The 23,715-nt window shown below is 39.9% G+C and overlaps 1 protein-coding gene across 1 annotated transcript in view; it reads left to right on the forward strand.

Moving 5' to 3' along the window:
• The window catches only part of MGAM2 (maltase-glucoamylase 2 (putative)), a 107,132-nt gene that overhangs the window by 62,275 nt on the left and 21,142 nt on the right, over nt 1-23,715 (forward strand). The window contains 13 exon segments of the mRNA XM_031936079.1: nt 4,359-4,466; nt 6,147-6,209; nt 7,798-7,932; nt 9,490-9,574; nt 11,378-11,516; nt 17,300-17,433; nt 17,715-17,749; nt 17,850-17,966; nt 18,550-18,698; nt 18,806-18,890; nt 19,297-19,353; nt 19,775-19,899; nt 21,093-21,181. Coding sequence (XP_031791939.1) covers nt 4,359-4,466; nt 6,147-6,209; nt 7,798-7,932; nt 9,490-9,574; nt 11,378-11,516; nt 17,300-17,433; nt 17,715-17,749; nt 17,850-17,966; nt 18,550-18,698; nt 18,806-18,890; nt 19,297-19,353; nt 19,775-19,899; nt 21,093-21,181 — 1,321 coding nt within the window.

Below are 23,715 nucleotides of genomic sequence, written 5' to 3' on the forward strand. Positions count from 1 at the left end.
CAGGGTTATGGGGAAAAGCCTACCTGAACATGGTCGGTTAACTTTTTGATGTGCTCCTGGGTTTGGTTTGTTAATATTTTGTTGAGGATTTTTGCATCTGTGTTCATCAGGGATATCAGCCTGAAGTTTTCTTTTTTTATTGTCTCTGGCAGATACTGGTATCAGGATAATGCTGGTTTTGTAGAATCACTTAGGGAGGCATCCCTCCTCAAGTTTTTGGACTTTCAGTAGGATTGGTACCAGCTCTATGTACATTTAGTAGGATTTTACTATGGATTCATTTGGTTAAGGACTTTTTTATGGTTGCTGGGCTTTTTATTGCTGATACGATTTTAGAATTTATTATTGGTCTGTTTATGGTTTTATTTCCTTTCTGGTTCAATCTTGGGAGGTTGTGTGTTTCTAGGAATTTATTCATTTCCTCTGGATTTCCTAGTTTGTGTGCATAGAGACGTTCATAAAAATCTTTAAGGATATTCTGTATATCTGTGGGACTGGTTGTAATGTCATCTTTGTCATTTATGATTATACTTATTTGTATCTTCTCTCTTTTTTTCTTAATCTAGCTAGTGGCCTATAATCTTGTTTATCCTTTCCAAAAAGCAGCTTTTGCTTTTGTCGGTCTCTTGTATGAATTTTTGAATCTTAATTTTGTTTAACTCTGCTCTGCTTTTGATCATTTATTTTCTTCTGCTGTCTTTGGGGTAAGTTTGTTCCTGTTTTTATCGTTCTTCTAGTTGTGAAGTTGGATTGTTCATTTGAGATCTTTCTAACTTCTTGATGTAGGCATTTACAGCTATAAACTTTCCGTGTCTTAGGGATGATCATCTTGCATAATATTTCATAGGGATTCTCTGAATTTCTGAAATTCACATGTTGACCTCTCTAGCAAGATTGGGGAAATTATCATGGATGATATCTTCAAATACGCTTTCCAAATAATTTTTTGTTTCCCCTTCTCTCTTAGGAATGCGAATGAGTCATAGATTTGGCCTCTTTTTTTTTAGAGACAGAGTCTCGCTCTGTCGCCCAGGCTGGAGTGCTGTGGCGTGATTTCGGCTCACTGCAAGCTCTGCCTCCTGGGTTCACGCCATTCTCCTGCCTCAGCCTCCCAACTCCCGAGTAGCTGGGACTACAGGCGCCCGCCACCATGCCCGGCTAATTTTTTGTATTTTTAGTAGAGGCGGGGTTTCACCGTGTTAGCCAGGATGGTCTCAATCTCCTGACCTCGTGATCGGCCCGTCTCGGCCTCCCAAAGCGCTGGGATTACAGGCGTGAGCCACTGCTCCCGGCCAGATTTGGCCTCTTTACATAATTATATATTTCTCAGAGGTTTTGTTCATTTTTAAAAAATTATTAAAAAAATTTTTTTTCTGACTGAGTTGTTTACAGGGACTGGTCTTTGAGTTCTGAGATTCTTTCCTCAGCTTGGTCTATTCTGTTGTTAATGCTTGCAATTGTGTTATAATTTTTTGTTTTAATTTCAGAAGTTGAGTTTAGGAAGTTCAGTTTAGCCATTCAGTTAAAATGGCTCTGTTATTTTTCACCTCTTGGATCATTTTACTGGCTTCTTTGGATTGAGTTTCAACATTCTCCTAAATCTTGTTCAGTGTCCTTGTCATCCAGGTTTTGAATTCTGTATCTGTCACTTAGGCCACTTCAATCTGGTTAGGAACCATTGTTGGGGAGCTAGTAAAATTGTTTGGTGGTCAGAAGATACCCTGACTTTTTGAATTGCTAGGGTTCTTGTGCTGATTCTTTCTCATCTGAGAGGGCAGATGTTCCTTTATCTTTTGGAAGTTGCTGTCTTCTGGATATGGCTTTTTGCCTTTATAGTCTTTATTTTCCTTGAGGGTTTGACTGTGGTATATGTTGAATATAGTTGATTGGCTTCATTTCTGGGTGCTTTCAGAGGTCCAGGGCTCTTTCAGAGATCTTTATCTGTGGCTGAATTCCTGCATTGGATTTCACAGCAGTGTATACTAAAATAATTTTTGTTTGGTGGTGTAATTTAGGCTACAATATAGTAGATGGTATTTAAGAGTAAGCGCCAGAAAATAGCCTCTTACTCAGCTGCAGGCCTCTTTCATATTTCAGCACATTTGCAATAGTGCTATGGGGTGAGGGAGATGGGGGATCCAGAGATAGCCCCCTTGTCAAGTCGATTTTTGGCTCTTGAGGGAGCCCCCTCTAATCACTGATGTCACGCCTATGTTTCCTTAGCCCCAAGGGAATCCCTGACAGGCTATGCTCTTCCCTCTCAGGGGCAGCCTGAGCCAAAGTTCAGGTCACCATGAGACCTGCAGCTCCCTGTTGGTCCTCTGTACTTGGCAGAGTCGGAGTGGGTTATGGGGTATGTCTGGGGGTGATCTGTTGATGCAGTGGGTCAAGGGCAGAAGCCCCAGGCACCGCAGTGTTGCTGTAGGGGTGCAGCTGATATGGTGCCATGGTCCAGTATTTTCTGCATAGCAGCTGGCTTTGGGGACCTCTCAGCTTGCTCTCCCCTGACTGAGTCTCCTTCCAATGTCTGCCCCAGTAGCTACCCTGACAATCTAGTTTTGTCCCAAGCCTTTTGCACCCAGATTGTTGGTCTGTTAGATGTTCTGGGCTGTGGAGCTCCCTTGGGCAGAGGCTGTGGCTGGTAAACAGGTTACATGCTTCCCAGACCAGTCTTGCAGAGGGAGGCATGCGCAACTCCCACACCAGCACACAAGCCCATACCTCACTCTCGTCAGTGTTCTGAGAGTGGGGCTTCTTCTCTGCTCAAGCCTCAGCCACAGAGCTTGCAGCGGGATAATTAAGGAATCAGAGAGACCGAGGGTTTGAGGAGGAATTATTTAATTATTTAGGTGCACTGACCCAGTCAGATTAACATCCAAAGGACTGAGCCCCAAACAAAGAGTCAAGCTACCTTTTAAGCATTTTGTGGGGCAGAGAGAGATCTCTGCAGGGAGAAGCATATTACAGAAGTGAGAAACAAAGACAGTTATTCAAATAAGACATGCATTACATTATTTCTTACTTTTCAAGGAACAACATGTTTTACGACTTGAGATTATCTGTCTAGTGATCTTGCATCTGCATAGCTAGAGAAACAGGGTCTTCGCAATGCCTGGGAAAAGGAGAGATAAGGCTCACTAGCCACAGAAAAACAGACAGTTAATTTTAAAGGACTCTAGCCCTTTCTCTTCTTCAGGGAAAATTGGGTTTTCTTACATACAATTGAGTTTTTGCTTACACATTCTTTAATTTCTTTTAATTCCTGCTCCAATCTCAGCTAGATAATCCTGATTTGTGTGCTTAAACTCTGGTGGGTTGGGACTGGGCCTGCAGCTTTGTTTTCTGGCCTTAGGGTCAAGCACTGGCTCTGCTAGGGGTCAGAGTACTTCCAGGCCACCAGCAAAGAACTCAGGTGGGGCAGTGGAGGCTGTGCTGTGCGCATTCTCTTTTGGGAGCATCCAAGCAGTGGCCTTGGAGGGGGCTGGTAGACAGGGGTGGCATGCAGATCAGATGCACCCTGGTTCTGTAGGAAAGACAACGCTGCTGTCTCCCAGCTCAGCTGTCAGCAGGGGCTAGAGCCATTCAGAGCAAGATCGAGAACCTTTGCAGATGGGTTCCCATGGTCGTGTTTTGCTACAAATGCCCTGTCTGGTCTCTGCACAGGCTTGAACTCTGCCTCTGCCCTCTCTCCAGGCAGTTTCTCTTGCCAATTCAAATGTCTATGGTGTTTGTGGCGTCTGTTGTAGCCAGGATCCTGGATGTCTGCAGTGGGAGTGTCCCTTCACTCACCCCTTCCTTAGGACCTGTTCAGTTCCAGGAGCGTCCTGGCACTCAGCAACTCTGGGTGGGATTTCCAACTTTCTCCCTCTTACACCTCAGTGTTTGCATTGCTTCTCTATAGACAGTCAGTGTTTTCTTTCAAAAGCTCTGTTTGAAGTGTGATAGTTTACTCAATACTTTGGTTTTTCTCAGTGGGAGAGGTGCTTCCCAGCTGCATCTAGCTGGCCATATTGTCCCCTTTCCTCTCATTTTATTACTTATAGCTTTGGGTGGTAACTTTTTGTAATATAGAAAGGCTTCTTCATTTGTTGACACAGATTCGTATACCCTTCGAAAGAGATTACCCCACATAAGGATTTTATATCTTACGTTGAGTACTCATGGCACCATCTTTTTTCAGTTGGCTATGGTAATATATGCAGTAAGACATAAGACATATTATCATTGATTTTTATTTTAATTCATTTTATTTTTGGTATTGCGATTCACCATTTCCTTCTGCACTATGAACTAGTAGGAGAGAAATTTTCTTGGAGATGTTTTCCTCACATTTGCTGTTTGAAATTCTTTTACTGCAGGACCCAGCCATTTCTGGCAATGAGACACAGTATCTCCCATTCATTAGAGGACAGGAAAATAATGTGTTCATCAAATGGCCTGACACCGGTGACATTGTCTGGGGAAAGGTAAGGCTTGGGGAATGTGCTTATAGTTAATTAACATCACGATGTCTTGAAATAAAACAGCTCTCGATACATGTTGGAAAATATATTGGACAATCAATAAATTATGAATGAGTAGAAATCTGTCCGATGCTGATTAGCTCAATAAGCATTAATAAGACCAAGGTTACAGATCTTATCCTCTGTTATTATTGAGCACTGTCTATTGCCTGGAAATACTCTGATGTCCCCACTCTTTATTTATTCCACATGGTCATTTAACAACCATTAATAATCCCTTTTAGAATGACACTGAAATCTGTGTCTCTCAGCCACCTACATGCAAAGCATGCATTCATCTTTGACCTATTGTGCTTAATCTGCCTTCATATCTAAATGAATCATTAAATCCTATGGATTCTTCTCTTTCTCTTGTTTCCTTTAATTCATCTTTATCGCTTCAATCTTCATCTTCATATATCTGATTTATAGCAATAGCATTTTAGGTGGATTTCAGGTGATAGTAGCTTTTAGCCTAGATTCAAATTCTGCCCCTTAATTATACTATGCTATGGGTGTATTCCATGCTCACTTTTTTTTTTTTTTTTTTTTTTTTGAGATTGGGTCTCGCTCTGTTACCCAGGCTGGAGTGCAGTGGCGTGATCTTGGCTCACTATAACCTCCTCTTCCCATGTTCAAGCGATTCTCCTGCCTCAGCTTCCTGAGTAGCTGGGATTACATGTGTGCGCCAACACTCCCGATTAAGTTTTGTATTTTTAGTAGCAATGGGGTTTCGCCATGTTGACCAGGCTGGTCTCGAACTCATGACTTCAGGTGATCCACCTGCCTCAGCCTCACAAATTGCTGGGATTACAGGTGTGAGCCACTGCGCCTGGCCCCATGCTCACTTTGAATATTACCTTCTCAGCTTACCCAGATAATATCTTCACTTCAGGATCAACTCAAATCTTACCTCACTTGAAGTAGTTAGTAACTATTTTAGTTTTTCCAATTTTCCCTTGTCTGTAATATTGCCTTCAGTATAGCACACAGTGTAGCATTTATGTACTATCTGTGAACTCGCACGAAAAAAGTACTATTTCTTACTTAAATCTCAGTAAATACAGATCCTGGAAGAGTGCTTGTCATACAGGAAGTACTCAGTAAGTGTCTATTGATTGAATCAATTAATCAGTGTGTGTATAGTTAATGTCCTGGTAGTTACAGGTAAAATTGGTTGATGCTATGGATTTTTTTAATGCTACATATACTTGGAGTCCCCTATAAGTCATGATAGTGCTTAAAAGTATTGAGATGAGGTTTATGGGTTGTGAATGGAAATCAATCTTATTTCTTTAGAGTCACACTTCACACTTACTGTGAATTTTGTTATAAGTCTATGACAAGGAGATCAGAGATCTGAGAAATCACTTGAAAGTTGGTTGTTCAGAGGATATGTTTAAAAGAAATTCAGTTAATTATTAAATTCAAAAATAGAATTTTGAAAACATATGGAATGAGTCAAGAGACCCAGCCTACTTTCACCTAATGTAATTTTGTAGATTCTGCCTTTACAGTTTAATTTATGGCAAAGATTCCCAAGTGTTTTATGGAGATGCAAGTCACAGGGTCTAACACATGAAATATCTCATAGTCTGTATGCAATAATCTTTAAAGGTTTTAATTGCCCTTCTTTTTCTCTAGGTTTGGCCAGATCTGCCTAATATAAATGTAGATGGATCCCTTGACCATGCAACTCAGGTTAAGGTACAGTTGTATATAGATTTTTGTCAACATTGCCCTAAATATCTGGATGTTTATGTTTTTTATTCTGATGAATAAGTAGATAACCCTTGAGTTAAGTAGCCCTAACTTGAGGATGCTTATCCACTGTTAGTTTCTTGGCAGAAAGAGATCCTCGAGTGGAAGGCTCAACAAACAGTGAACATGGAAATGTGTAGAAGGAAATCATCAATGAAATCCTCTCATAAGTGTGCTTTTAATGGGCTGTGATTTGTTTGAACTTTATGTCGCTTGAAAAATAGTGAACCAAAGTCTTGCATTTTCTCACAAGAGGGGAATCCATTATGAACAGACTGAATTTTAATAAATTATCTGCATACAAAAGAAAATACAAGTCAGTTGAATGAAGGAAAGTTGTTAATTTCAGCCTGGTCATCTAGCATCCCCTCTACTCTGGAGTTTACTTGTCCCTGGATGAGAGTCCTCCTTCGTCTCATTTGACTGGTTTAGAAAAAGCTTTTGTTCCTCTTCCCATGTCCAAGTGAGCTCATTGGGATAGTGTAAGTGTCCAGGAAATTATCAATTTCTTCTAGGTTTTCTAGTTTATTTGCATAGAGGTGTTTATAGTATTCTCTGATGGTAGTTTGTATTTCTGTGGGGTCGGTGGTGATATCCCCTTTATCATTTTTTATTGTATCTATTTGATTCTTCTCTCTTTTCTTCTTTATTAGTCTTGCTAGCGGTCTATCAATTTTGTTGATCTTTTCAAAAAACCAGCTCCTGGATTCATTGATTTTTTGGAAGGTTTTTTGTCTCTATCTCCTTCAGTTCTGCTCTAATCTTAGTTATTTCTTGCCTTCTGCTAGCTTTTGAATGTGTTTGCTCTGGGGGGAGGGGGGAAGAATGGCATTGGGAGTTATAACTGATGTAAATAACAAGTTGATGGGTGCTGACGAGTTGACGGGTGCAGCACACCAACATGGCACATGTATGCATATGTAACAAACCTGCACGTTGTGCACACGTACCCTAGAACTTAAAGTATAATAATAATAAAAAAATTTAAAAATATGATTTTCTAAGTAAAGCCAGTATCTTTCTGAAGATGAACTATAACGAAGCATAGAAATATCCAGAAAAAGTAGCCTATAGAATATGTATCTTTTCTGCAATTTCAAGTGGTATGTATGTTGAGAATTAAACTGGCCTGCAAAGAAAAAAAAGAAAGAAAGAAAGAAAAAGAAAAAGCTTTTGCTACATTCACTAATTTTTAAGTAAAAAAAAAAAAAAAAAAGAAAAAAAGAAAAAGTATTTGCATCTCTAAAGTTCACTTGTTTAGACATTGCTAATTTTCCAGTCTTGTGATTGCATGTCCAGTTATAAAACAAATCCTGTATTTGAAAGGGATTTTAATCTAACCTTCTTCTAAGAAAATAAAGAATGAAATCAGCCTTCCCCAATCTCTGCTTCTGTTGTAAACTCTGCAACAGCAGCAGATCTGAGATTACAGCAGAGACTGATCTGGGCAGGCACAAATTCTTGTTCATCTCCCATCTGTGGTCCCCTGGATAGGCTGAGACCCCGACCGTGACAGTGTGTGTTATTCTTACAGCTTTACAAGGCCTACGTTGCCTTTCCTGACTTCTTTCGTAATAGCACAGCTGAATGGTGGAAGAAAGAGATAGAAGAGCTCTATGCAAACCCTCGAGAGCCAGAGAAGAGCCTGAAGTTTGATGGATTGTGGATTGTAAGTGCAGCGTTGGTTGTCTTTTTTTTTTTTTTGGAAATATTAGCAAGTCAAAACATGGGGAGGAGAAACTAGCAAAGCACAGACGTAGGACTGAAGAGATGAAAGGGAGAAATGCTGTTACAGAATCTAGGTGCTGGGACCAAGAGAAGCAGAGACCCTTGCTGATCTGCCCAGAGACATATCATCTGGTGGAAGTGGGAGCCCACAGAGGAGATTGCTACTGCTGGAGATGCCAGAGCAAAAGAGAGAGGGAGAAATCACCTCCCATCTCCAATCTCTTGCCAATATCTCCCATTGGCCAAATCTACCTGAAAGCTTTTGGTAAGGGAGTCTTACAGGGCAGAACTGGGAGTGGGTGAGGCATGGAACTGAGAGCAAGTAGGCATTCACCATAGTACTGGGGCAGACAACTCTGAGGGAATGGCTTAAAGGGCCTGTTCAGACGTTTGTTGTAAATGCCAGTTGGCCTTAAAAGCAGGACTTCCTGAGATGTCCCTGGGATATATGTCCAAGGGCAACTCTATCTATGTTTTCTTCTGTCCTGATTTCCTTCCCCACTGTCCAGTGGCCTGAAATCTTCAGTAAGCTCTAGGCCAGCTCTGAAGGGCTGTTCAACGCTGGGTCAGGCTGGAAGAAGTTTGTGATTCAGTGGACAAAAGTCCACTGAAACTCCTGGGGCCTTCCTGGCCATCTGCACCTTTGGGATAGTTAGGCACAGAGTAGACACGTGAAAGGACACAAATTAACTCAAACAGGCAAATCAGACAGTGAAGAGGTGTGGGCAGCTTTGAGAATAAGATGTACTGAGAACTCTGGGGTCATATTTGTTTTTCCAGTGGAGGGAAAGCTATAGCTGGGTAATTCAAAGTAATGAATAGTTCCTCAAGTACTTTCATTTGCCTTTAATATGTCCTATTTAAAATAGTCTGGCATTCAAAAATTTAACTGTTCCATTGTCTAAATGTGAAGCGAGCATTCCCTTAGGAGCCCCTACTCCTTGCATTTAAGTAATAAATTCCCCAAAGTACATTTTTATTTCCAAACTTGTTTCTGAGTTATGTACAGCTTTTTAGAAATATATTTATGGCAGAAAGTGAGATAACTCTCCTCGTGTTTGGCCTATGCCAATATCAGAATTAGCCCAAGCAATTGGACTAAGGTAAAATAGACAAAGATAATAGTAACCTCTGGCCACAGATTAAAAAGTGAATAATCCATGCACAGAAAAACAAAGATGGGCTACCTCTGTTGGGGATTTGTATCAAGAGATTTCCTTAGGTCCTGGGTCCAGCATTACCTGACTATTTTTGCCACTATAAAACAATCCTTGTAAGTTTTAAAATGCCAGGTAAGCAAGAAGGAGTTTAGCACTCCACTTCGGCCGATATACATTTTTAGAGTCCATTTGGGTCAATGCCAGGGATTAAACACAGTGAACTAAACCACCAGCTGAGGTGAGGGCTTCAAAAGTCATCTCCCTGAGGTAGTGTCCTCTACAACCAAAGCCATCTTGCCCCTGACATGATGGGATCTTTTTTTGTTAACTCATTTCAGGATATGAATGAGCCATCAAACTTTGTGAATGGATCTGTCAGGGGCTGCAGCGATGAAATGCTAAATAACCCACCCTATATGCCATGTATGTAAAATAATTACTTCATCAACTTACTTCCCTACTCAAAGACTCTAAAAGTTTTCCTTTTACTGTCAAAGTGAAGCCTAATGTTGAAGACAGAAAGCATTCTCCAGCATGCCATGAAATCCCAAGTAAGATAACCTTGAATAAGTGCAGATAAACGAATTACTAATCAAGCAAGAAATAATGACATGATGTGGTGTGAAAGAAGCCATACAATGTGTGGTACATTTGATTCTATTGATAACTATGAACGGATTGATACAATTTTAAATAAACCCTAACACACACACATACACACACATGGAGAGATGTTCTTTTTTTTGGAGACGGCGTCTCACTCTGTCACCCAGGCTGGAATGCAGTGGTGTGATCTTGGCTCACTGCAACCTCCGCTTCCCGGGTTCAAGCAATTCTCCTGTCGCAGCCTCCTGAGTAGCTGGGACTGTAGGCACACACTGCCACACCCAGCTAATTTTTTGTATTTTAGTAGAGATGAGGTTTCACCATGTTGCCAGGCTGGTCTCGAACTCCTGAGCTCAGGCAATCCGCCCACCTCGGCCTCCCAAAGTGCTAGGATTACAGAGACGTTCTTTGGATTAGAGAATTAAAACCTAGTTTCTGAAGTCTCTCTGCCCATGTAAACAGACATTTGATGAAGCATATTTCTTGGTCATCCTGTGGTACAAACAAAAATAAAATGTTGGTATCAAAAGGATCTCAGAAAGTTGAATCTTCTCATGTTACAGAGAAACAAGGAAGGAAATGACTCATTTCCTAAAAGTGCAGTACCACAGCTGAGGTGGGAGGATTGTTTAAGACCAGGAGTTTGAGTCTTGAGACCAGCCTGGGCAACATAGTGAGACCCACCCCCGCACCCCAACACACAAAAACACCCAAAAACAGAAAAATAGCAACAACAAAAGACACTATACTAGTAATCTTGACAGAATCTAGAATCCAAGTTTCTTGATGTCTACATCACTGTTATGCTGCCCATTGCTCACTCACTCACTCACTCATTCATTCATTCATTGTCTCCTTCATTAATTTAATGCAGAGGGTATTTGACTTACAATGGTCTGACTTATGATTTTCAACTTTACAACGAAGAGAAAGTGACATACATTCAGTAGAAACGAGCTTTGAGACCCAAATAGCCATTCTATTTTTCACTTTCACTATAGTGTTCAGTAAATTACAAGAGATATTCAACATTTTGTTTTAAAACAGGCCTTGTGTTAGATAATTTTGCCCATCTTAGGCTAATGTAAGTGTCTGAGCACATTTAAAGTAGGTTAGGTCCACTCAAAGCATTTTCAAATTACAGTATTTTCAACTTGTGATGGGTTCATGGGGATGTAATCACATTATAAGTTGAGGATCATCTGTACTTATGTATCAAGCAAATGCTGTCAAATCAGAAAGATTTAGAGACACAAATACAAAAAATGAGCGAAATAAGATTTATTCCCTGGAGAACATTACCATCTAGTGGAAGAAACAGTCCTAACAATGAAGGAGTTTATTATGTTAGCAAAAGGGCTATGACAACACTCTATACATTAAATCAGAGTTGGTGCAAAGAGAAGGGGAGCTGCTTTTCCCAGCTCCATATTTTATCCTTACCCTTCATTAGTTATAAAGACACAGAACGTTGTTTTCTATAGACTAAAAACTCATAAAACTGGGCCTGTTACTTGTAACAAAGTTGTTGACTGAAATAAAGAAATGCCAAAATCATGGGCATTTCTAGTGATTGTGCAAATTATATTGTTTAGGAAATAACTCGACATTTCCCCTTAGATTTGGAATCTAGGGACAGGGGCCTGAACAGCAAGACCCTGTGCATGGAGAGTCAGCAGATCCTGCCAGACGGCTCCCCCGTGAAGCACTACAACGTGCACAGCCTGTACGGGTGGTCCCAGACCAGACCCACATACGAGTGAGTCTTTTTGTCATGGCAGCCAAGATAATTTTCCACATTGTTCCTTTTGCCATTTCATATTTGCATTGTGCATGTATCTACGTGATCCCAGTTTAATGGGTTAATGTCAAAATGTCAGGCATGGTTGCCCAACCAACCACCTCTGAGCGCATTTATCAAGTAGGTTACTAAATTTACCTATTTAAAGTGAGCAATTAGGTAGTGTTTAATATATTCGTAGAGTTGTGCAACTATCACAAAAATTAAATTTCAGAACATTTTCAGAACACCAAAAGGAAAACCTTTGCCCATTAGCAATCACTTCCAGCTTGTTCCTACCTCCTGAGCCCTAGTCATTGCTCATCTATTTTCTTTCTATGTAGATTGCCTATTCTGGACATTTCATAAAATTGAATCACACAATATGTGCTCTTTTGTATCTGGCTGCTTTCATTTGGCATAATGTTTTCAAGGATCATCTATATTGTAGCATGTATCAGTACTTGATTTCTTTTTACTGATTAATAATGTTTCATTGTATAGATACACCATATTTTGCTTGCCTATTTACCAATGAGTGAACATCTAAGTTATTTCCATTTTTTTGGCTATTATGAGTAGCGATTATGTGAATATTTATGTGCAAGATTTGGAGTAGACATGTTTTCTTTGTTTTGAGTATGTATCTAAGAGTGGAACTTCTGTGTCATATAGGAACTGTATTTTTAATATTTTGAAGAAATATCAAGCTGTTTTCTAAAGAGGCTGTACCTTTTATGTTCTTTTTTTTTTTTTTTTAATGGAGTCTCACTCTGTCACCCAGGTGGGAGTGCAATGGTGTGATTTCGGCTCACTGCAACCTCCACCTCCTGGGTTCAAGTGATTCTCCAGCCTCAGACTCCCGAATAGCTGGGATTACAAGCATGCACCACCGTGCCTGGCTAATTTTTGTATTTTTTAGTAGAGACGGGGTTTCGCCATGTTGGCCAGGCTGGTCTCGAGCTCCTGACCCCAGGTGATCCACCCGCCTCAGCCTCCCAGAGTGCTGGGATTACAGGCATGAGCCATTGCGCCTAGCCTACCATTTTACATTCTTACCTGCATGTATGACAAAATGTATAAGGGTTGCAATTCCTCCACATCCTTGCCAACACTTGGTGGTATTCACCTTTTAAAATTACAGACATTCTAATGGGGGTAAAGTGATGTCTAATTGTTGTTTTCACTTTATTTCGCTAATACTAGTGTTATTGAGCATCTTTTCATATGCTATTGGCTGTTTGTATATATTCAGATATCTATTCAAATCCTTTGCTCATTTTTGATAGAATCTTTTTTATTATTATTATTGAGTTGTAGTCAGGCATGGTGGCTCACACCTGTAATCTCAGTACTTTGAGAGGCCGAAGTGGGAGTATTGCTTGAGTCCAGGAGTTCGAGGGCAGCTTCGGCAACATAATGAGACCCTGTCTCTACAAAAAACAAACAAATAAGCCAGGCAGAATGGTGCATGCCTGTAGTCCCAGCTACTCAAGAGGCTAAGGTAGGAGGATCTCTTGAGCCTAGGAGTTTGAGGTTGCAGTGAACTATGATGGCACTGCACTTCAGCCTGGGCAACAAAGTAAGACTATTTCTATAGAAAAAAATTATTGGATCATAAAAATTCTTTAAATATTCTAAATTCAAGCTTCTCATGAGATAGTTTGAGGATATTGTCTCTCATTCCGTAGACTTTTCACTTCCATAATCATGCCTTTTGGAGCACATTTTTAAAAGTTTTTATAAAGTCCTATTTATTCATTTACCTACTTATTTATTTGTCATTTGTGCTTTTGGTGTCATATTCAAGGACCTATTGCCTAATTCAAGGTCATGAAGATTTACTCCTGTGTCTTGTTCTAAAACCTTTATAGTTGTAGGTATTACACTGAGATCTGTCATCCATTTTAAGTTTATTTTGGTGTGTAGTGTGAGTAGTGGTTCAATTTTATTCTTTCCTTCCTTTTATTGTCTTGGTATCTTGTCAAAAATCAATTGACAATAAATGAGAAGGCTTATTTCTGCATTCTCAATTCTATTTCATTGATCTCTCTCTATGTATCTATCCTTGTGCCAGTACCACACTGTCTTAACTGATGAGGTGTGACTCTTCCAATTTTGTTTTTTCAAGATTGTTTTAGCTACTATGGGTCCCTTGCATTTGATATGAATTTTGTAATCACTTTGTCAGCTTTGACAAAATAGCAAGCTTCTCTGTAGAGAAAGATGGCGATGGGATGCGGATGTGTGAAAAGCAAATTTCCTTGAAGAGACAGGAGGGGATGGTGTATGGGAAAGATGAGCTTTTGGTAGAAACTCTATCAAGTTTTCACATCTTCTTATTGCTGCTTTCTTTGCCCTGCAAGCCCCTTCTTTGCCAAAAGAAAATTTCTACTCTTCTTTTAAGCAACATTCAAATGTCACTTCTTCTATGAAGACTTTCTGGATCATCCCAGTAGAGTTAATTGATTTTCCCTCTCATGTTTGACTCCTGTAATCAGACAGTGAGGTCCCTGAAAGCAGGGACTATGACTTATTTGTCCTTGTACTCTTCTGAGGTAAGGTTATTTCTGAGGGTGCAAAACATCTATTTGTTTTGTGTGTATTTCATATATATAATATAAATTATATATAAATTATAAATTTAAATTATAAAATATATATATTGTTTTAATTCCCATACACCTTGATGTTTCTCCCTTTACCAGTCACACATGCTGGTCATTCTGACCTTGATCAGGCTAATCCCTTAGCACATACAATCTCAAGACCAACTTACATCTATTCCCTTCATGAAACCTGCTCAGATTACTCCATCCCTCCTAATTCCCTCCTTCTCTTAACTACTAACCTGACAGTATGTTCTACATTTTAAGTTATTTCCTCTACACACTTTGTTGAGGGGAGAGGACCATGTCTTCTTTGCTCTTTTCTGTCCAAGCACTGAAACATTTTTATTTCTTTTTTATGAAAATGCCTTTCTTTGTCACCCGAGTGCCCACATTGATGGGAGAGCTTAGCGTGTGTGGCGTCAGTGGTCAGTTTTGTTCACTGACTCTTCTCTGCTGACCTTCATGCTACATCCTCTGCTGATCTTGAGGTTCACAATATGCCCTGCTGCATATGCTCCATGTGCATTTGGTAAATGCATAAATATCCGGAATCTAGGTTGGAAAGCACAGTCAAGACCCTGAGAAACTAGCAAAAAGAGCACAGCACCTCTCTGGCAAATGCATAAATTTACCACAGTTCCACAAACTCCTTTGCAGGTTCCCCTTCCCAGTCTTTCCAAGCCTGTGTTCCTCCTACGCCTGGGTTCAGTCATCTTTTTTTCATATCATGTAGCTTTTCCCTTGGGTAAGCACAAACATATACTACTGGCTTTAAATACATTCTGGATTCAGATGGCCCCAAATCTATGTTCCCAACCCAGACCTCTCTTGAGTTTCAAACCTAGAATTGCCCATAGATGTCTCATTTATGATGTCCCATATGCACTTCAAACCTAATACTTAAAATGTTGAACTATTTGTCTCTCCCTTAAACCTGTCCTTCTGCAGTCTTTTCAGACTCTTTCTTCTTCCTTCCTTTCTTTTCTTTTCTTTTCTCCTTCCTCTCTCTTCCTTCCTTCCTTCCTTCCTTCCTTTCCTTAAGATAGAGTCTCCCTCTGTCACCCAGGCTGGAGTGCAGTGGCCTGATCTCGACTCACTGTAACCTCCACCTCCCTGGGTTCAAGCAATTCTCCTGCCTCAGCCTCCCTAGTAGCTGCGATTAGAGGTGCATACCACCATGCCCGGCTAATTTTGTATTTTTATTAGAGACAGGGTTTTGCCTTGTTGGACAGGCTAGTCTCGAACTGCTGACTTCAGGTGATCCACCCCGCTTGGCCTGCCAAAGTGCTGGGATTACAAGCGTGAACCACTGCACGCAGCCCCTCCAGCATTCTTTAATTTAGTGAAAGGAACCAATTTTAACTAGTTATTTAGGTCATCCTAGATTCTCCTTCTTTTCCTGCTTTTAGTTGGTAACTCAGTTCTTTGTATCAGTCACTACTCTATCTTCCTGCCTTATTCCAAGTCTTCATTATCTCTCATCTACACTATTATAAAAATCTAAGCAATTCTAACCTCCATTTCTTTATCACACCTACATACATACACATTCTTCCAATTTGTGTATCGTTAAATCTATACCTTTTATTTCATTATGTTTTGTCCATTGTTTTTATTTGAAATTCCTTTCTCTTGTAGAAATCAGGTGGTTTATATATTCTTTCAGTTTTAATAGAATGTGTGTGTGTGTGTGTGTGTGTGTGTGTGTGTGTGTGTATTTCCATTCATTTTTGGATTTGTTTTGGTGTGAGAAATTGGAAGTGACCCAAATGGATTAGCTTCCACAATAGTAGTCAGCTACTTTTCCTGACATCATTTATTGACTAATTCATCTGTGTCTATTGATCTGTGATGCTTTTAAAGCAAATACTTGGATTGTATACATACTAGGATCTGTTAATAGAGTTTGTCTTTTGTTCAGTTGATTTTTCCCTTACGCAGTTGCTGTTATTTTCTAAGGACACGTGCAGATGATCTATTTTCCACTGAAAGATAAACATCTTTTATGTATATTTGCCTCTGGGTGCAAAACATGTCTTGCTTTTTGAGGTCTAGAAAAGCAGAGTGAATATTTCCAAAATGCTGTAGCTTTTATTTGGATCCCAGATCTGCCTGCTTATTCTTTTTTCCCTCTTTCCCCACCTGCCGTATGACTACAGACACGCGTGTGCCACCCTGCCCAGCTAATTTTATTTTTTTGTAGAGACAGGGTCTCAATGTGTTGCCTAGGCTGGTCTTGAACTTCTAGTCTCAAGCAGTCCTCTGCCTTGGCCTCCCAAGGTGCTGGGATTACATGTGTGAGTTACTGTGCCTGGCCTCCTCTTTACTCTTTTTTTTTTTTTTTTTTTTTTTTTTGAGACAGAGTCTTGCTCTGTCAACTAGGCTGAAGGGCAGTGGCACGATCTCGGCTCACTGTAACCTCCACCTCCCCAGGTTCAAGTGATTCTCCTACCTCAGCCTGCTGGGTAGCTGGAATTACAGGTGTGCACACCACACCCGGCTAATTTTGTTTGTTTGTTTGTTTTGTATTTTTAGTAGAGACAGGGTTTCACCATGTTGGCCAGGCTGGTCTTGAACTCCTGACCTCAAGCGATCCACCCACCTCGACCTCCCAAAATGCTGGGATTATAGGCATGAGCCACCACACCTGACCCTCTTTACTCTTTAGATGACCTTTGATAAGCATTTTGAAGATCGTCTTATTTTGTCCAGCTCACTATTTTCAGGTGAATGCCTTTTTAACTTCTCTGAACCGTAGCTTTCTAATAGTAAAAGGAGTGTAAAGACACCTTTTCATGATGTTATGAGACACCACATAGGAAAGTGACCAGTATAATACCAGGATAGAGGAATTGTTCCATAAATAGCTGTATTTCCCCTCACTCCCACCCCTTTCTCTTACTCCAGGGAGATAGTTAATTAATCAGATTTTTCAAAAATGAAAGGCACATTCTAGGTGCAGATATACCTCTAGTCTTGCTGTGAAGTTTACTGGGATCTTTAGCATGGCTTTTAGACAACAGATTCTTTCTGGGAAGAAGTTACCTGACTCGGACCAAAGTGCCCTCACCACCTCATGCTCCAAGCTGCAGTTACTTTCTGTAAAGGAGTTTGTTTCTTCAATTCACCTCCTTGTTCCCCTCCCACCAGAGCTGTGCAGGAGGTGACAGGACAGCGAGGGGTCGTCATCACCCGCTCCACATTTCCCTCTTCTGGACGCTGGGGAGGACACTGGCTGGGAGACAATACAGCTGCGTGGGACCAGCTGGGGAAATCTATCATTGGTGTGTGGGCTCATTCCCAGGGGCCTGTGCTGGCAGGGAGGGCACTGGAGTTTGTGCTGTTCAGCAGCACTGGTTATGTCTCTATCATCATCTAGGTGGGTGGTAAAATTAATAAGAACTGAGTTCTCTCTGGGCATGGATTTTAATTTACACCCATCTTTTAATATTTTCATCATGAATGGTCCAGGGCTTTCTAATGGGGTAAGGAAAAATCAGGCCAAGGCTTCACTCTCCTCCCAAAGTGCTCCTTCATCTAACACAGCTGTGGCTTCTTCTTGCAGGCATGATGGAGTTCAGTCTCTTTGGAATACCTTATGTAAGTCCCATTCAGACCATTACTAATTGCCCAGTCAGATTTTAGTGAGTCAGCGCCTCATGAAATTCCCACCTCATGCTCTCGTTGTGCATCTTCTCAGACAGGAGCAGATATCTGTGGGTTCTTTGGAGATGCTGAATATGAGATGTGTGTTCGCTGGATGCAACTGGGGGCATTTTATCCATTTTCCAGAAACCACAACAACATTGGGACAAGGGTGAGGCAGCAGTTCGTGCTCCACGTGTTGCGTACCCTCAAATCACAACTTCTTTTTAAACCCCAGGAGTATTATACTCATTTCCTGATAAAAATCAGAGAACATCACCAGAATCTTAATTTCCTGGAAAATCCACAGAGTTCAGAACTCTGGAATTGTCAGTAATTTTTAGAAATATACCCTTTCTCATCTCCTGGAGAATTAGCACCCATGAGGAAAAGTTTTTATAGTTTCCCATGTGGCTAAAATGAAAGAAGCTCCCTTTGCTTTTAAGAATATTGAATTTGTATTTTACTCAAACTCATCCAAGATATGTTGGTGCTACACAGAAACCTCTCCCTCTACACATGTAGAGGGCCAGAGCCGGACCTATTCCAGGGACTTAGGAATCAGTGATAAAGAGGAGAATGCAAGAAATTCTAATTTTCTAGGGTGGCAGAGAAGGGGGAAAGGATAGGCCAGGAATGAAGGGATAAGTGGCTTGTAACCTACATATTGAATAAATGCCCGTTGATTCTTTTCCGATGCCACTGGGATGGAATGAAGAAAAGGTGATCCACTATATGCTCCTTTATCCCTACAGAGACAAGATCCTGTGGCCTGGAATTCAACCTTTGAGATGTTGTCCAGAAAAGTCCTAGAGACCAGATACACCCTGCTTCCTTATCTCTATACTCTGATGCATAAAGCTCACGTTGAGGGCAGCACTGTTGTCCGACCCCTTCTCCATGAGTGAGTACAGTCTCTTTCCCCAAGCAGCAGGTTTAGGCATGTCTTGCAAATAATCCTCTGTAGCAGTCATAAGAGGATAGGTGAATTTTCCCCATTTATTTTTTAAGGTTTACGGATGACAGGACAACATGGGATATAGACCGTCAGTTCATGTTGGGTCCTGCTATCTTAATCAGCCCTGTGTTGGAAACTGTGAGTTCTTCACTGTAGATCAGAAACCCTTCAATCACATGATCTGAAATCATGGGAAAAGCATTTTAAAGATCATCTGGTTTTGTCCAGCTCACTATTTTCGGGTGAATGCCTTTCTAGAACATCTACAGGAGATCTTCTTTTTTAAAAGATCTCTCTGTTAATGAAACCTTTACTACACTGACTGATTTCTCATTTTAAAATTTTGTCATATGCTTTTTAAAAATAATTTTTTTCTGTAGTTTTGAGGAATAATTTTTCAGGATTTTTCTTAATAAAATCCCTCAAATTATTGCAATCACTAATAAAATTTTCATTTTTTGTCTTAATTCTACAGTGTTTTCAAAATGAAAATGAAACATTTTTATCGAAATATTCATAACGACATGTCAATTTTATGTTTCAGAGCACATTTGAGATCTCTGCTTATTTTCCGAGAGCCCGTTGGTATGACTATAGCACGGTGAGAACTAATATATTTGTGAGGAACGAGTTTGGTCTATGCAGGGTGGGGAGGTGGAGAGGTCGATAGAGCCTTCTAGTTCCAAGTACATATTTTCTAAGGCAATAATTTTGACCTTTTTAGCCTTGGCAAGGCTTGTTTAAATGAAAGCATGTGTAAGAGCGTAGATGAAATCTGAGCACCTACATCTCATTGAAGCTCCCCGCTCACCCTTGCCCTTACCTCTCAACTTTTCTGGAGAAACAAAGTCTAGATTTTCAGTCTTAAGCAAAAATGAAAGATTAGAGATTTTCTCTTTAGGTTTGCAGTCTTTTGCTGACTTTCTAACATGCTTCCCAGGAAAGGAAGGACTTGTAATTAAACATGCTCTCATTTAATATATTTATCGCCCATCATTTTTTGCCTGTATTCTCCTTTCTAGGGAACTAGCAGCAAATCGACAGGTCAGAGGAAAATCCTGAAGGCTCCCCTTGACCACATCAACCTTCATGTCAGAGGAGGCTACATCCTGCCCTGGCAAGAGCCTGCAATGAACACTTACTCCAGGTGAGGAGAAGAGGTGATGTCTCACAGCCTCTTGCTATACCCTAATGAGGAAACCTTACAGGAGGCTGTTCCACCTTCACCAGGGATATGTGGATTAGAAACTAAATTGCCAAACAGCTTTACTGGTCAGATCCTGTGAGTGCTTTCTGAGTGGGAACTGGAAGAAGATGAGTTCATAAAGTTAGTCTTAGGGATATATATATATATAAAATATATACACACAGACACACACACACACACACACACACACATTTTTTGTCTGTAGTGCTGTATCAAAGGCAAAAATTTTCCTGAAGGCAGAAAAATGTTTCTCTTTCCACACTATTAAAAAGGAATAGGGAATGTTAATGAGCTCTTTGACTTGTGATTGAACAAGGACTAGGTAGGACTGAGTCCTTGTCCTGTCCAAGGACTTAGTGCTCATTCCTAGGTCTACTTTGGTCAACCGAGGAAAGATATGTTTGTGTGTTGTGTGTGTGTACACACACATATATAAATTGCACATATACTGTGTAAAAATTTATAAAATCATTGATTAAACAGAACACGTCACATCAAGAAAGGCATATAAAAACATTAACAACTCAAAAGGAGAAAAGTTAACTTTCAGCCTTGTGGTGTAATGCATGGTTTATATGAAAGAGGGCTTTGAGCTGGATCTTGCATAATGAATGAGATCTGAATGTACAAAAAGGGAAAGAGAGATCCTGGTCAGATTAAAGTACTGAAGGTGAAAAATGGGTTGGGTTTGGGAACAGTAAACTATCCAGTTTAACTGGAGCACAGATAAAGGAAGCGATGAAGTAAGTAAAACTCCAGCAGGTTAGGATCAGATCCTGGGGAATGGTGAATGCCAAGCCAATTACTTTGCATTTTATTCTGTGGCAACCTGGAAGTTACTGAGGATTCTCTTTTCAGGGATTTTCTTCCTATGAAATTAATATTTCATTATATTACTTGTGTGTATATTTGATTTTTGGAAATTGAAGCTAAATCAAATGTTTTATTAAATTTTAAATGTTTTCCATTAACTTTTAGGTGTCTTATATTTTATCTATTTTACCTGTTTTTAGAACTTTATATGCATATTTAATACATTTATTCCTAAATAAGTAATGTTTTAACACAGTGTTCTTTATTCTTACAACTTACAATCTAGAGAAAAATAACTCATCTTTTTTTTTTTTTGGTAGTCGACAGAATTTTATGGGATTGACTGTTGCTTTGGATGACAATGGGAAAGCTGAAGGCCAGGTGTTCTGGGATGATGGACAAAGCATTGGTGAGTATAAACTTTCCAGGGTCCCCGTACATCATTGAGAAAAATCATACCATAGAGGCTCAGCATACAATTAGCATGAACTGAAAACCTCTCTCTGCCTATTGTCAATAAGGCAATAACATTTGGACAATTTTTCCAACTTTTGCCTGCTCATTTATATTATACTGTAGTTAGTATAGATGGGGTACAGTCCCTACCTTTGTAGGTCCAGGAACTTGCTGTTATTCAATCAGTCAGGGATGATCTATCTCTCTATAATTGTCTCACTCTTGATTTTAAAAAAATGTGGATGCAAATATCACGCTGATGGTTAATTCATTCTCAGTGGGACAGAAACATGACTCTATTATTTGGGTCAGCCATCTATACCAGGCACCCTGTTCTTCACACATAGGCCTGCTCAGGAGGCAATTTAGAGGTTAGAAAATTTCTTGGTGACTTGTAAATTGGGAATGAAGTATTGCTCAAAGGATACTTACATCAGTGAAATATTACTTTGTATGCTTCCTTTCCCCAGTTGAGGTAGAATATGTTAGTTCTACTTCAGATAAGTGAGATTTATCATTATCATCAGAACACCCTCTAACTCAGACTTTTTACAGAAATATGGACACACTGTTACCAGCTGACTCTCACTGTTCACTACTTATTACTGTGCACCAGAACCTTCTAATCTTGCAACATACCACATTTTCTGAAATTATAGCTTATTTTTCAGTTCTAATATTTCTAGAGATTCCTTCTCTTTTAGGTTCCTTCATTATAAAGATAAGAAATTCTCATTAGAGGAGTAGATATTCTTTGTAACACATGTTAAAGACAGAAAATTAGAAAAAAAAATAGAAGCACTTTTAATATTTTTGCTGTACTGACTTTGGCTTTTATATTAAGAAAATGCTTAATTTTTTTTTAATTTAATTTTATTTTTTATTATACTTTAAGTTCTAGGGTACATGTGCATAACGTGCAGGTTCGTTACATATGTATACATGTGCCATGTTGGTGTGCTGCACCCATCAACTCGTCAGCACACATCAATTCATCACTTATATCAGGTATAACTCCCTAATGCAATCCCTCCCCCCTCCCCCCTCCCCATGATAGGCCCCATTGTGTGATGTTCCCCTTCCCGAGTCCAAGTGAACTCATTGTTCAGTTCCCACCTATGAGTGAGAACATGTGGTGTTTGGTTTTCTGTTCTTGTGATAGTTTGCTAAGAATGATGGTTTCCAGCTGCATCCATGTCCCTACAAAGGACGCAAACTCATCCTTTTTTATGGCTGCATAGTATTCCATGGTGTATATGTGCCACATTTTCTTAATCCAGTCTGTCACTGATGGACATTTGGGTTGATTCCAAGTCTTTGCTATTGTGAATAGTGCCACAATAAACATACGTGTGCATGTGTCTTTGTAGTAGAATAATTTATAATCCTTTGGGTATATACCCAGTAGTGGGATGGCTGGGTCATATGGTACATCTAGTTCTAGATCCTTGAGGAATTGCCATACTGTTTTCCATAATGGTTGAACTAGTTTACAATCCCACCAACAGTGTAAAAGTGTTCCTATTTCTCCACATCCTCTCCAACACCTGTTGTTTCCTGATTTTTTAATGATTGCCATTCTAACTGGTGTGAGATGGTATCTCATTGTGGTTTTGATTTGCATTTCTCTGATGGCGAGTGATGATGAGCATTTTTTCATGTGTCTGTTGGCTGTATGAATGTCTTCTTTTGAGAAATGTCTGTTCATATCCTTTCCCCACTTTTGGATGGGGTTGTTTGTTTTTTTCTTGTATATTTGTTTGAGTTCTTTGTAGATTCTGGAAATTAGCCCTTTGTCAGATGAGTAGATTGCAAAAATTTTCTCCCATTCTGTAGGTTGCCTGTTCACTCTGATGGTAGTTTCTTTTGCTGTGCAGAAGCTCTTTAGTTTAATTAGATCCCATTTGTCAATTTTGGCTTTTGCTGCCGTTGCTTTTGGTGTTTTAGACGTGAAGTCCTTGCCCATGCCTATGTCCTGAATGGTACTACCTAGATTTTCTTCTAGGGTTTTTATGGTAGTAGGTCTAACACTTAAGTCTCTAATCCATCTTGAATTAATCTTCGTATAAGGAGTAAGGAAAGGATCCAGTTTCAGCTTTCTACTTATGGCTAGCCAATTTTCCCAGCACCATTTATTAAATAGGGAATCCTTTCCCCATTTCTTGGTTTTGTCAGGTTTGTCAAAGATCAGATGGTTGTAGATGTGTGGCACTATTTCTGAGGGCTCCGTTCTGTTCCATTGGTCTATATCTCTGTTTTGGTACCAGTTCCATGCTGTTTTGATTACTGTAGCCTTGTAGTATAGTTTGAAGTCAGGTAGCTTGACGCCTCCAGCTTTGTCCTTTTGACTTAGGATTGTCTTGGCAATGTGGGCTCTTTTTTGGTTCCATATGAACTTTAAAGCAGTTTTTTCCAATTCTGTGAAGAAACTCATTGGTAGCTTGATGGGGATGGCATTGAATCTATAAATAACCTTGGGCAGTATGG

The sequence above is a fragment of the Piliocolobus tephrosceles genome, chromosome 8, assembly GCF_002776525.5.
Source record: "Piliocolobus tephrosceles isolate RC106 chromosome 8, ASM277652v3, whole genome shotgun sequence".
NCBI lineage: Eukaryota > Metazoa > Chordata > Mammalia > Primates > Cercopithecidae > Piliocolobus > Piliocolobus tephrosceles.